This window comes from Neophocaena asiaeorientalis, unplaced genomic scaffold, assembly GCF_003031525.2.
Source record: "Neophocaena asiaeorientalis asiaeorientalis breed wild unplaced genomic scaffold, Neophocaena_asiaeorientalis_V1.1 scaffold187, whole genome shotgun sequence".
NCBI classification, from domain to species: Eukaryota; Metazoa; Chordata; class Mammalia; order Artiodactyla; family Phocoenidae; genus Neophocaena; species Neophocaena asiaeorientalis.
Window position 1 is genome coordinate 1,094,420 of NW_020173109.1, and position 14,973 is coordinate 1,109,392.

At 40.3% G+C, this 14,973-nt stretch overlaps 1 protein-coding gene across 1 annotated transcript in view; it reads left to right on the top strand.

Annotated features, from left to right (window-relative positions):
* CNTNAP5 (contactin associated protein family member 5) overlaps positions 1–14,973 on the top strand; it is an 852,083-nt gene that overhangs the window by 378,201 nt on the left and 458,909 nt on the right. The window contains exon 4 of the mRNA XM_024743412.1: positions 6,453–6,600. Within this exon, the coding sequence (XP_024599180.1) occupies positions 6,453–6,600 (148 nt within the window). The remainder of the gene's footprint in view (positions 1–6,452; positions 6,601–14,973) is intronic.

A 14,973-nucleotide genomic window follows, 5' to 3' on the forward strand; every position in this document is an offset into this window, starting at 1 on the left:
CAGTGATCACAGTGAGATCCTTGCTGAGTAGAGTAATCTTGCTTGTAGGATTTTCCCTTTAATCACTTTAAATATGTCCTGCCACTCTCTTCTGACTTGCAGAGTTTCTGCTGAAAGATCAGCTGTTAACCTTATGGGGAGCCCTTTGTATGTTAATTGTTGCTTTTCCCTTGCTGCTTTTAATATTTTTCTTTGTATTTAATTTTTGATAGTTTGATTAATATGTGTCTTGGCCTGTTTCTCCTTGGATTTATCCTGTATGGGACTCTCTGTACTTCCTGGACTTGACTATTTCCTTTCCCATATTAGGGAAATTTTCAACTATAATCTCTTCAAATATTTTCTCATTCCCTTTTCCTTTCTCTTTTCTTCTGGACCCCTATAATTCCAATGTTGGTACATTTTATGTTGTCCCAGAGGTCTCTGATATTGTCCTCAATTCTTTTCATTCTTTTTTCTTTATTCTGCTCTGCAGTAGTTATTTCCACTATTTTATCTTCCAGGTCACTTATCCGTTTTTCTGACTCAGTTATTCTGCTGTTGTTTCCTTCTAGAGAATTTTTAATTTCATTTATTGTGTTGTTCATCATTGTTTGTTTGCGCTTTCATTCTTCTAGGTCCTTGTTAAATGTTTCTTGTATTTTCTCCATTCTATTTCCAAGATTTTGGATCATCTTTACTATAATTACTCTGAATTCTTTTTCAGGTACACTGCCTATTTCCTCTTCACTTGTTAGGTCTGGTGGGTTTTTACCTTGCTCCTTCTTCTGCTGCATATTTCTCTGTCTTCTCATTTTGCTTAACTTACTGTGTTTGGGGTCTCTGTTTCGCAGGCTGTGGGTTCATAGTTCCTGTTGTTTTTGGTGTCTGCTCCCAGTGGGTAAGGTTGGTTCAGTGTGTTGGGTAGGCTTCCTGGTGGAGGGGATTGGTGCCTGTGTTCTGGTGGATGAGGCTGGATCTTGTCTTTCTGGTGGGCAGGACCACATCCGGTGGTGTTTTGGGGTGTCTGTGGACTTATTATGATTTTAGGCAGCCTCTCTGCTAATGGGTGGGGTTCTGTTCCTGTCTTGCTAGTTGTTTGGCATGGGGTGGCCAGCACTGTAGCTTGCTGGTCCTTGAGTGGAGCTGGGTATTAGCGTTTAGATGGAGATCTCTGGGAGAGCTTTTGCCTTTTGGTATTACATGGTGCTGGGAATTCTCTGGGGATCCAATGTCCTGACCTTGGCTGTCACACCTCAGAGGCTAAGGCATGACACCCAGCCAGAGCACCAAGACCCTGTCAGCCACATGGCTCAGAAGAAAAGGGAGAAAAAGAAAGAAAGAAAAATAAATAAATAAAATAAAATAATTAAAAAGATAAAAATTATTAAAAACCAAAACTTGAAAATAATAAAAAAAGGGAAAGAAAGAAGAGAACAACAAAACCTAAAAACAAATCCACCAATGATAAACTGCTAAAAACTATACTAAAAACAAACAAACAAAAAAACCAACAAACAAAAATGGACAGTCAGAACCTTAGGACAAATGGCAAAAGCAAGTCCACCTCCTCAATTTGGGATGATTCGTTGCCTATTCATGTTTTCCACAGATGCAGGTACATCAGGTTGATTGTGGAGATTTAATCTGCTGCTCCTGAGGCTGCTGGGTGAGATTTCCCTTTCTCTTCTTTGCTCACACAGCTCCTGGGGTTCAGCTTTGGATTTGTCCCGGCCTCTGCGTGTAGGCCGCCTGAGGGCATCTGTTCTTCGCTCACACAGGACGGGGTTAAAGTAGCAGCTGATTAGGAGGCTCTGGCTCACTCAGGCCAGGGGGAGGGAGGGATACCAAATGTGGGGCAAGCCTGCAGTGGCAGAGGCTGGCCTGATGTTGCAACAGCCTGAGCCGAGCCGTGTGTTCTCCCAGGGAAGTTGTCCCTGGATCATGGGACCCTGGCAGCTGTGGGCTACACAGCCTCCCAGGAGGGGAGGTGTGGATAGTGACCTGTGCTTGCACACAGGCTTCTCGGTGGCTGCAGCAACAGCCTTAGTGTTTAATGCCCGTCTCTGGTGTCTGCACTGATAGCTGTGGCTAGTGCCCATCTCTGGTGCTTGTTTAGGTGATACTCTGAATCTCCTCTCCTCGTGCACCCTGAAATAAGGTCCTCTTGCCTCTTAGGCAGGTCCAGACATTTTCCCAGACACCCTCCCGGCTAGCTGTGGCGCACTAGCCCCCTTCAAGCTGTGTTCATGCAGCCAACCCCAGTCCTCTCCGTGGGATCCAACCTCCGTAGCCCAAGCCTCAGTTCCCAGCCCCCACCCGCCCCAGTGGGAGAGCAGACAAGCCTCTTGGGCTGTTGAGTGCTGGTTGGCACTGATCCTCTGTACGGGAATCTCTCTGCTTTGCCCTCCGCACCCCTGTGGCTGTGCTGTCCTCCATGGCTCCTAAGCTTCCCCCCTGCCACCCCCCATCTCCTCCAGGGAAAGGGCTTCCTAGTGTGTGGAAACTTTTCCTCCTTCACAGCTCCCTCCCAGAGATGCAGGTACCATCCCTATTCTTTTGTCTCTGTTTTTTCTTTTTTCTTTTGCCCTACCCAGGTACGTGGAGAGTTTCTTGCCTTTTGGGAAGTCTGAGGTGTTCTGCCAGTGTTCAGTAGGTGTTCTGTAGGAGTTGTTTCACATGTAGATGTAGTTTGTATTTGTGGGGAGGAAGGTGATCTCCACGTCTTAGTTCTCTGCCATCTTGAAAGTGCCCCTCAGTTTTGTTTTAATGAATTATCAATTGGGAAACTTTTAAGCTCACTATCTTGAAATTTCCTTTTTCCTTTTTGCCTCTGTATTTATTCTTTTCTCATTTTCTGTCTCATTTCGTCTTAAATGAAGATTGGTGTTTCTGCTGTTGTTATTGTATTTTAGTGTTCCATACTCTCTTTTATTAGCTTTGTGGCTATACCTCTTTGGTTTATTTTTATGCATCTTTGACATTGAAATTTACTTCAAGTTGACATTATACCATTTTATATATAACCTTAGGGCCTTGCAATTATACATAATTGTAAGGGCCTTACAGTTATATATAATTATATGTAATTATAATTGTATAGTTCTGTTTGGCCTACATTCCATCCTTTGTGGTTTTATTGACATACGTTTACTTCTACATTTGCTATCAACATCACAATATACTATTATTTTCCCTTTAAACTATGTATTGACATTTAAAGTGTTTAAGAAAAGAAAGAAAAATAGTCTTATATTTAGCCACCTATTTACAACTTTGCTCACTCTTCATCCCTTCTTGTACACGAATGTTCCATCTGGAACCAGTTTCTTTAGACTGTAGACTTATTTAGCAATTCTTTATTTATTTATTTTATTTTATTTATTTTTTAGCTATGTTGGGTCTTTGTTGCTGCACATGGGCTTTCTCTAGTTGTGGTGAGCGGGGACTACTCTTTGTTGTGATGCAGAGGCTTCTCACTGCAATGTCTTCTCTTGTTGCAGAGCACCGGGCTCTAAGTGCTCAGGCTCAGTAGTTGTGGCATGCAGGCTCTAGAGCACAGCCTCAGTAGTTGTGGCATACAGGCTTAGCTGCTCTGCGGCTAAGATGTGGGATCTTCCTGGATCATGGCTCGAACCCGTGTCCCCTGCATTGGCAGGCAGATTCTTAATCACCGCACCACCAGGGAAGTCCTATTTAGCAATTCTTAACAGTGGAGGTCTGTAGGTAATAAATTATCACAGCTTTTGTTTCAGTGAAACAGTGCTTATTTTTCCTTCAAATTTGAAAGCCATTTTTGCTGGATGTAGAGTGCTAGGTTGAGAGTTTCCTACTTTTAGCATTTGTTGGTCTCCATTGTTCCCATGAGAAGTCATCTGTCATTCACACTGTTGTTCAGTTGTTGTCTTCGGCAGTTGAGCTGGCTTTGAGTTGGTGGTAGCTTTAGTGCATCTAGCAGGGCCTTGGGATCCAAGCGTCTGGAGAGTAAGGTCTGTCTTTGCTTTACATTCTGGACTACAACTTCTTGCATTGCTAAGCAATGATTGTCTTTGATGTTGTAGGAAGATAAACTGATGAACCTGGTGAGAGTTTCGTTTCAGCTTCCTTTAAATTCAATCTTCTTCTAGCTTTATGTGTTTCAGAGGTGATTTTAGGCTACTAGCTCCAGGAGGGCTCTGGGACCATGCATCGCACACTTTGAAATCTTGTAACTTTGAGACCTTGGGTTTGCTTGAATGTGAGCTTATGAGACTACAAAACTGCAAATAACATGACTCTGGAATAGTATGACTTTGAGACTGTGAGATGTTGAGATTGCAAGATTGAAAGATAGAGTCAGAAAGAATAAGTCATTTGTCCAGTGTTACAAAGTCACGCCAGGTTGCTGCCCCTTTGGATGAAAATCCAGGATTTCCTCTTCAGAGCACACAGAACCTGAGTTAAGAAATCTTACAAAGGATTTCCAGCTCCAAAAATAAACCTTTTTATCTAGAATTATGCAATCAGGATTTCAATATATCAGTTTAAGATATATTCAGTCTACAAATCACATAGAACCCAAGACAGGTGCCCCCATTACCCTCAGTGTGAATAAAGGCCTGTTTAAAATTCAGTTTCTATAAGTGATGCGGCAAACACAGGGCCTTTATATGCTTGGGGAGTGGGTGGTAGCAAGCACAATTAACAGGGAATCCAGAGAACTGAACGGAAGTCTCCCAAGTTAGAAAAACATGAAATACCTTCAGTGTGTCTAAAAGAGTGAAAAACTACCAGAACTTCTGGCCACGCCCCAAACTCATATTTCAAAGAAGTACACTTTGAAAAGAGCTACACTCTACAGGGAAGAGGCCTTCCTAGGTGGGCAAGGGATTGAGGAGGTTTTATATCTTCACATGTTGCTAAAATTGGAACAGGACATGTGGAAGATAAACCTGCTAAATGGAGCCATTCTTTTCTGGATTAAGACAACGTCCAAACCTTTGACAAATCTACAGACAAGAATGTTGGATTTGAATCTCAAGGAATTCTTCTCCTCCAAGTCCTTCTCTTGCACCAGAGTTCTGGTGCAAAGTAGAAAGTGAGCTTCTCCCTTCTTCATAAGCCACCATGTGATATATAACAGTGATTTTATTAATTGAAGAATATAAGAGTTATTAGCCAGTGGGTGTGTTGTGTCCAGCAGAAATGTCAGATTGTTCAAAGTACCCTAGATTCACAGATGTTATGAGGAGACAATCAAGGTTGAGGTCTGGATCATTGAAATGGATTCCATTCCATACATACATCCTTTACTTGCTGTTCTCTTTGGCCATTTGAGAAACCAATGGATCTTCTTTTTATTGTTTGGTATTGATATGACATTAGCATGCAGGTTTTATCTGTGAATATTTGAGTCAGAAAAGAAGGTAGATGATAGCTCATTCATAATGAAGCAGGCAAATCAATGTGCCAACTCACATCCTACCTTAAAGATTAGGTACAGTTGGGCTGATGAGAAAGTTCTGGGGATGGATAGTGGTGATGGTTGCACAATAATGTGAATGTACTTTATACCACTGAACTATATACTTTAAAATGGTTAAAATGGTAAATTTTATTTTATGCATATTTTACCTCAGTGGGGGGAAAAAAAGATTATGTTTGAGATTTTGGATTCCATCTGCAGAAAAAGTTCTACTCCAGAAATCATTCATCCAAATGAAGACTAGGAGGCATAATTTTCGTGTGCCAAATATCTCCCATGCTGTGTATGCCTTTGCTTAAACTTCACAAGGAAATGTGAATATAAATTACATAAAAATCAGAGCCTCCTGTTCTCCCTCATGGAGCAATTAACAACGGAATAGTTGAAAAGTGTGTGACTGTAGAAAAACCATAGGCTTTGGAATAAGACAACTTTGGAATTGAATCATAGACTAATTACTAACCAATTAGATGATTTGAAGATTTTTTTTTCCTCCTCCTTTCTCTATCTCTAGGCTTCAGATTTCTTTTTAATCTGTAAAACAGTAATAATGATAATGGAAAGTGCTTAGTGTACTGACTGGCTTCAGTTAATGGTAACAATTACTTCTGTGAAAGCCTCTCCTTCTAAGAGGAGATTTTTCAGTTAGCTTCCATACTGCAGTGATTATGAACATTAAGAGTATCAGAACTTCACTGTGTTATTTACTTCGTATAGCTTTTAGATGTCATGTCTTATGACTTACTAAGATTGACTTATTTATAGAATGTGGAGGAGGGAGTTTCTTAAAGAATAATGTACAGTATCTCTGAAAAAAAAAATACTGTATAGGACATAATGCAGAATTTTCACCAGAGTCAGATTTCATTTGTAAGATCTGAGAAGTTGAAGATATTCTCTAAAAGTTTATGGAGTGACATAGGTGGGTTTCCACATATGGCCCTTGAGCTCGCGTGAAGGTGCTGCCATGGTGTCGCAGACCTCACCTGGCCTCCTTTTCTCCCCACAGACCTTTGCAGGAAACATGAATGCTGACAGCGTGATGCACCACAAGTTACTGCACTCTGTGAGAGCCCGGTTCGTTCGCTTTGTGCCCCTGGAGTGGAATCCAAGTGGAAAGATCGGCATGAGGGTTGAGGTCTATGGATGCTCCTATAGTAAGTACCCACATGGATTATCAACACGTGTGTGTTGGCGAGTGACATGACCCAAGCTGTATCACGGTTACTGACATTGAGAATGCAATCTCAATCGTTTTAAAGTTATTTCTACACTTTAATGACTTATGCATATTTGAAACTGTGAAATTCAACCCAGAGGTAGAAAAACTCTTTTTTTTTAATCTGTACAAGATTTATTTCATTAACCACAATGTTTAAGAGTGATGCTATACCCCCTAATACAGAAGGAGTGATTCAAAATCCATTGAGTTAAAGGTCAGAGACAAAGTCAGTGGCTTTGAATCCCCAGTCAGTAAGAGTTAGAAAGCCTTTTCACTTGCCTTGGAATGACGACACATAACATCAGTAGATTGTTGTTTTCAGAGATGGTACTTATTTTAAAGGTTGGCCTTAAGCTTCAGTAACAGTGTCATCTCATATCCTTTGTAGTCACAGCTGCACCCTAGCCCGACTGCTTTGTTTTCTGTGGGGCAGAGAGCAAAATCTACTAGTTCTTAGGTTATTTAGGGATGAAGTAACTTGGTGGTGAGAAGATGCTATGGGTTGATCAAAACAAAATGTTCAAAATGAAGAGCTCTTGGAGTTTGAGATACCATTTGCCTTTGCAATACTAAAATAATTTAAGTTTAGTTCTTTCCTAGAAGTGCGGTGAAGTATTATAAAACTCTCCCCTTCCTTGTTCTAGAAGGGAAAGAGAAGAAACATTTCAACCCAGGGTAACACAAGAAATGCTTCTGTCTTAAAATTATGCAGGCCCTCCATCCCTCTGTGAGTTGTTCTGGCTGATTTTAAAAGTAGAGCTCCATCCTGCAGACAAGGAAGCTTGTAAACACCGTTAGAACTGGCAATCACTCTAGAATAAAATTATGCAGGGAAGTTTCCCATCCCTATAACTCTTCTCTGCAGGTTTTATATTGAAATCGAAAATTGCATCATAATAAATTGTTTTTCTGTCTTAGCAGGGACGTCTCCTGCTTATAATGCTAAAACCCAATGACCCCTCATGAATGAACAAATTTGATTACTACCACTTTAATATAAATTAGTCCAAGAGATCCCTGTTTATGGTTACAGGAGTGCCTAATGTGTTATACACTTGTACTGTTTTCCATAGTGTGATCTACTGGAGGCTTACATCAGGATCAACTGAGTGCTCCTTAAAAATGCACTTCCTGAGTCCTGTCCCATACACACTGGATTGTGATTTCTGGGGAGAGGGACCCAGAAAGCTGAGCGTTAGCAAGCGCCTCAGGAAAACTATGGACATAGAGTCTCTACTAAAAATAAAGTCCTGCACAGAGGAGAATGACCTGTGAAAAGGTTGTCTTTATCTTGAACAAGTACTTTCAGAAAGAATGTGTTTTAGAACAGATGCTCCAACAAACCACTAGACCAAGGAGAGACTGCCTTGCACTCCAGCCCTTCTATCCAAAAGCATAGCCATCTACAAGGCAAGGGCGTGTGTGCTTCCTAACCCAGGATCTGTGGGGCAGCCAGATTCCCATGCTACCTCTTCTCTTGATAACAGTTGTCACTACTAACGTTACCGAATGCAAGTTCCTGTGCCCAATGCACAGTGCGGCCAAACAAACAGAAACATTGGAGTTTGGAGCAGAGAAAAGTTTATTGCAGGGCCGAGCAAGAAGAACAGGTGGCTTGTGCCCCAAAAACTCCCGAAACTCCTCAAAGCGTTTCAGTAAAGCATTTTTAAAGGCAAGATGAGGGAGGGGCATGGTTGGTTGTTGCAGATTTCTTGGTGTCAGAATCCTTTGTTCTTGCAGCTGTCCACATAGGTCACGTCATGATGTTCTTGTAAACCTCCAACAAGACAAATATTATTCTCTGTTCTGCAACTTTTTATCTTTAAAAGAGTGGAAAAGTGTTATTCCCTTAAAGGTCAGAACATTGAGAATGGGCTGTGCTGAATATTTCAGGCTAGAGACAACATTCTTAACTTGAAGCAAAAGCAATAGAATACAAAGGTTAAAAGAAACAGATCTAATATGGAGTCAGATTTGTTCTTCCCTATTACACTAGGAGGTTTATTTTTAGGTACAACATGAAGCATTCATGCTGAAATAATAAGTGTATTTATATTATTACTTCAGCCATCTATTTTGGTGTGATAATCCTATTTCTCTTTAACATGTCCTCCTACATTTGTTTTCTCTGTCCTGGCAGTTGTCCTTGTTTTCAATGCCCATAGCTCTGCATGCTTGCACAGAAAGACTCATAGTGTCAAGTTAAATAATAGACTGTAGGGTAGAGAGAGACCTTTGAGCAACATGTTTAGATTTTTCTGATAATGGACCCCTTTGAGAATCTGATGACAGTGAGGAACCATCACTTAAGAAAAGTGCCTACTGTACTATGCAAAATTTTCTACAAGATTAAAAGGTCGGGCTTCCCTGGTGGCGCAGTGGTTGAGAGTCTGCCTGCCGATGCAAGAGACACGGGTTCATGCCCCGGTCCGGGAAGATCCCACATGCCACAGAACGGCCTTGCCCGTGAGCCATGGCCACTGAGCCTGCACGTCCGGAGCCTGTGCTCTGCAACGGGAGAGGCCACAACAGTGAGAGGCCTGCATAACACACACACACACACACACACACACACACACACACACACACACACACACACACACACACAAAAAAGGTTCTCAGATCTGCTAAAGCCCAGATCTTGACCAAGTAAAGGGCTCCTGACATTGAGGTAGCTTTGTCCTACATGGAATCCTCTCCAGGAAAGTTCTGCATCTAATAAGTGCATCCTCTAAGGAGATGAATTACCGTCAGGTAAACATTGTGAGTGATGGGAAGTTAACCCCCTTGGGAAGCTGTTGGACACAGAACACCCTTTTCTGGGATGATCTTCCAGCTGGTACTCTATAATCTTCAATCACTAGTCCTTGGTCTTTGTGCTTTTCCTTTGGGAAAAAAGAACACATCCCTCTCTCTCAGGTTGTATATAAAACCAAAACCTCAGTGTGTCTTCTGGATCAAAAATTCCCTTTCAACATCATCTTATGCCCCTTTTTTACTGGTTCATTCTGATAAACATAAAACTTTCCTGCATAAGCCATAAAACAAAACAACAACTACAAAAGCCTGATGGTTCTCTTTATCTACCTTTCTCCTCTCCCCTCTTCCTCACAGAATAGCTTCTCCCCAAAAGTTGTCTTTAGTTACAGTTTCCACTTCTCCACTCCCTTCCCACTGCAGCTGTTTCCAATCAGTTTTTAGACATGTGGTGGTCAGTTTCATGTGTTAACTTGGGATGCTCTAGTCCCAGTGATTCAGCCAGATGCCAATCCTGGTGTTGCTGTGATGGGCTTATTTTAACATCTACATCATTTGACCTTAAGTGAAGGAGATTACGCTTGATAGTCTGTGGGTCTGATGAAGTCAGTTGAGAGGTTTTAAGATAAGAGCTGAATTTTTTCCTTGGAGGCAGAAGAATTCCTGCCTGGAGACTACAGTTTCACCTCCTGCCAGAGAGCTTCCAGCCCACCCCTCCTGACAGCCTTCTCTTATGGGGGATTTCAGACTTGCCTCACCAACCCATACAGTCACATAAGCCAGTTCCTTGCAGTGAATCGACCTGTGTACAGAACCTGCTTGTTCTATGCCTCTGGGGGCGACCCTGACTCATGCAGACTGCTCTACAGAAACTAGCTTAGTCAAGTCCACCAGTGACCTCCACGTAGCTAAAATCCAGTGGTCACTTTTCTCATTTCACTCACCTCTCAGTAGGATTTGGTTCAATTAGATATTTCCATTTTTTAAAAACCATCTTTCTCTTTTATCTTGCTCTGTTCATTCTCAGGACTCTGTCTCAGGACTTCTACTTTCTTTTTTAAAATTTTTATTGAAGTTTAGTTGATTCACAATGTTGTGTTAGTTTCAGGTGTACAGCAAAGTGATTAATATATATATATACACACACATACATATATATATATATATATATATATATATATATGCATGTGCAAGTTTGTGTGTGTGTATGTTATTTTTCAGAATCTTTTCCCTTATAGATTATTACTCAAGGTATTGCGTATAGTTCCTTGTGCTATCAGTAGGTCCTTGTTGGTTATCTATTTTATATATAGTCATGTGTATCTGTTAATCCCAAACTCCTAATTTATCCCTCCCCCCTTTTCCCCTTTGGCAACCGTAAGTATTTTTCTATGTCTGTGTGTCTATTTCTGTCTTATATATAAGTTCATTTGCATCATTTGAAAAAAATCCCATATATAAGCGTTATCATGTGTTATTTGTCTTTCTCTGTCTGGCTTACCTCATTTAGTATGATAATCTCTAGGTCCATCCATGTTGCTGCAAATGTCATTATCTCATTCTTTTTATTGGCTGAGTAGTATTCCATTGTGTATATGCACCACATCTTCCTTATCTATTCATCTGTTGATGGACACTTAGCTTGCTTCCATGTCCTGGCTATTGCAAATAGTGCTGCTATGAACACTGGGGTGCATGCATTGTTTTGAATTATGGTTCTCTCCAAAGACTTCTACTTTCCATCCACCCCCGGCCCCCACCAGTGCCCAGCTAAATTCACAGGGTTCCATGAACTCAAATGCCATCCATATACTGATCACCTCCACATCTGTATCTCCTGGCCTGACCCCTGGAATTATATATGCAATAAGTTCGCTGTCTCCACTTGGAAATCTAATAAATATCTCAAGTTTATTACAGCATAAATAGAACCCTGGATTACCATTCTCTCAACAACTTGCTTTTCCACATCTCCCATCTCAATAAATGGCATGATTCAGCCATTTGCTAGAATAGAAACCTAGGAAGCAGCCTCGATTTCTCCTTTCCCAGAATCTCTACTCCTCGCTCTGCATCTATGGTTCATAGCAGCCCTCCCAGTTCCTTCTTTCAAAACACATTCTAAATCCATGCACTGGTCCTGCTTCCCTGAGTAACTGCACCTGTCAGTCCTCACCTGGAGCATTTAAATAGACTCCATCCTGGTCATGCCAGTATCTCCACAAACCTGTTTTTCATGCCAAAGTAGCCAAAGTGATCTTCATAAATAAGAAAGAAAATCATATCATTCCACTGCCTACTTCATTTAAAATTGAAGCTCTTACTGGCAAGTAAAATCCCTTGAGTGTACCCTGCCTACCTCTTTAGCTTCCTTTTACTTTTTTCTGTCCATGCAGGCTTTCTTCCTATTGCTGACATATGACAGGTTTTTCCTGTTTCTTAGGCACAGAAGAGTTTTTCCCAGGATTTACATGGTCATCTCCTTCAGTCAATGTGATTCTCAATTCTAATATCACCTCTTAGAGAAATCTGCTCAGATCAGCCTTCAAAGTGACCTGCACTGATTCCTGTGCACCAACCATTAACCCACAGTTATATGACTCACTTTTATTTTCTTCCTGGTGCCTGCCACAAACCAGAATCTGGTTTGTTTGTTCTGGCTGACTTGTTGATTGTTTGTCTTTCTGAGTCCCTGCACTAGAATGTAAGTGCCATGAGGGCAAGCACCTTGCCTATTAAGTGCCAGCATGCCTTAGACACAAATAGGCATTCAATAAATATCTGTGGAATGGATGGATACATATATCAGGTCAGTCTCACTGTCTCAGCGTAGGCCACCATGTTATTATTCTGGAATTACTTACCATTAATATACCCACTGTACTTTCTAGGGAACTGATTTTTTTCTTTTGCCTCATAAATCTTTTTCTCAAAATTCCATTTGAGTGTGTTGGTTAAGACTGGTAGAAATTTAATAGTTTGATAATTTCTGAAGACAAAGTTCTACCATTTTGGAAATCATTAATTCAATCATTTATTTATTTAGTTAACAACATTCATTTAGCACTTGAGATATACTATAAATCGTACAAAGCTCTGGGGCTTTAAGGAAAATAAGACCTTTTTCCGGACTTCTTTAAGTCCTGTATTTTTCCTTTGGAACATTCTTTATGATTGCATTTCATAAGTTAATTGTGTACTTATTTTTTGGCATCTGTCTCTTCCTATTTGACTCCCATGTCCTGGCTATTGTAAATAGTGCTGCTATGAGCATTGGGGTACATGTATCTTTTTGAATTATAGTTTTCTCCGGATATACACCTAAAAATGGGTTCACTGGATTAAGCTGCTGCTTTTTTCTGAAATATCCTCATTCCCCTTCACTGGGATGACTCCTGATGGCCATTCACCACCCAGATCAAATGTAACCTGGTTTCTGACTCCCAGGCCCTATCATGTGACCTCATTTTATGAGCTTCAATTCTAGGTCCTATCTTGTCAAATTAAAATGACCTGGTGCTTCCTTGCCTAATAACTAGTCTCTTTATAGAGCATGATGGAATCATGTCCTAATTCTGCTACCTGAGACCTAGATCAGTGTCTGCCAACTGTTATATGCTCCCTGGATATTTAATGTTTTGGTTCAAAAGCCTAACCATCCTTACTCATTTCCGAAAGTTTTTATTGTAATTTTTAAAAAAAAATTATATACTCTTTTTAAAAAAAATATTTTATTTATTTTTTTATACAACAGGTTCTTATTAGTTATCCATTTTATACATATTAGTGTACATATGTCAATCCCAATCTCCCAATTCATCAGTTTTATACTCTTTTTAATGGGTCCTCTTTTCTATATATTTTATAGGAAATGAAAATTTTGAGCTTATGAGAATCTTCCTTATACATGGTTTCTTTACTACCTCACATTTTTCTCTCATTGAATAATTGAGGATATCATGACTGTAATTCCTAAACTGAAGGTGTTTGAAGCCTCCTAAACCCATTCTGGTATATTCCGTTTTAAAATCTCTAGAAGTAAAAGCATGTCTCCATTTTCCCTAAGTATTTATGTTTTTTAAATATTTTTTCTTTGATTGCCTTCATTCCCTTTTATAAATGTCAAGGTGACTGTTCCACTTTACCAAGGTTCCTTTTGCTTCCACATCCCCAGGACCATCTTTTTGCCATGGTCACAATGATGTTCAGAGAAACAGATTTCTTTTGTGTGTTCAGATATGAACACTTGAACAAATGGTCTGCTCTTAAAAAGATGAACCTTCCTGCAAACACTCTTGACTTCTCTGAGCCTCTGTTTCTCATCTATAAATGAGAGTGGTAATTATTTTAAAGACGACTATGTCATTTTTGAGTTTTGATGTATCAAGCCTTGAGCAGAGTATCTAGAAAAGAGTCTGTGCTTAGTAAGTGACAGCTAGTATTAATGTAGGTGTAGATCCATAGAGGACATTCTTGTATTGCCAGTATAAGTGGTCTTTTGGGGAAACATTAATCATATTCTCTACCAGGCAAGGCCCGTCTCGTCTCAGATTCAGATCTCTGTTTGCTGTTGCTTTCACTTCTGTTATAATCTTTGGCATCTCAGTTTCCTGCCATTTTCTGAGTCTCTCTCTCTGCTCAAGAGTAGGATTGATGTGACCTGCCTCTGCATTCTACAAAGACCCAAACACATGAGGTCCTCCCCTCTTATGATTACTACTAATTCCATGGAGTAAACATCAATAATTCCGTGGTAAACCAAGAAGATAATTGTCGCATCTTTATAGATAGTTATTCTGAACAAGTTATGCCCTCTTGCTGTCTGTCAAGTTCATTCTGGCTATGCCATGTCTCCCATGTATGGATGGATATCTGACAGCCTAGCTTGCTACGTTATATTCTCCTAAGAATTAGCGAATACCTCCTACATTACCATTTTTCCACCTGTGTCACCTCTATTGTCAACGAGGGCATCTGGTTTTTAAGTTTTCCATGAGCGTTTTCTCTCTCTGATCAATTTTCAGAGTGATTAGTCTTTGGTCAAACACATTCATGCCGGTGAACCAAGCAAATAAAGGACATAGGTCCTGCTACATTGTTGAATTGGTGATATAAAGATGCACACATGAAATGGAGATGTCAATGTAGAATTGTCTGAAGTAAATCATCTTTTATAGAGACTGTGATAGAAGAAGAGATGGGAAAATGAGGAGAATCATTCTTAGTTGTAATTCATGTCTACTCTTCCTGGGAGAGAGAGCCAGTATCTTCCCTATTGGTGTCAGTTATTCATCATTAAATTAGCAATTGCCATTAGAAATGCCACCAGCATCACCATCAACACCCCCTCCCCCACTGTCAATTACGAGGCACAGTGTGGTGCAACACACACGCCAAAGCTCACAAGAACCTTTGTTGATAAGAATTACTACTCCTAGGTATATAGAAAGGAAAACTGAATTTTATAAAGGTGAAGTGACTTTAGATAAATGAGGCAATTTGCATCCTGAGCCAAATATTTCTCCTGAGCTCTAAAAATATGTATTCATTT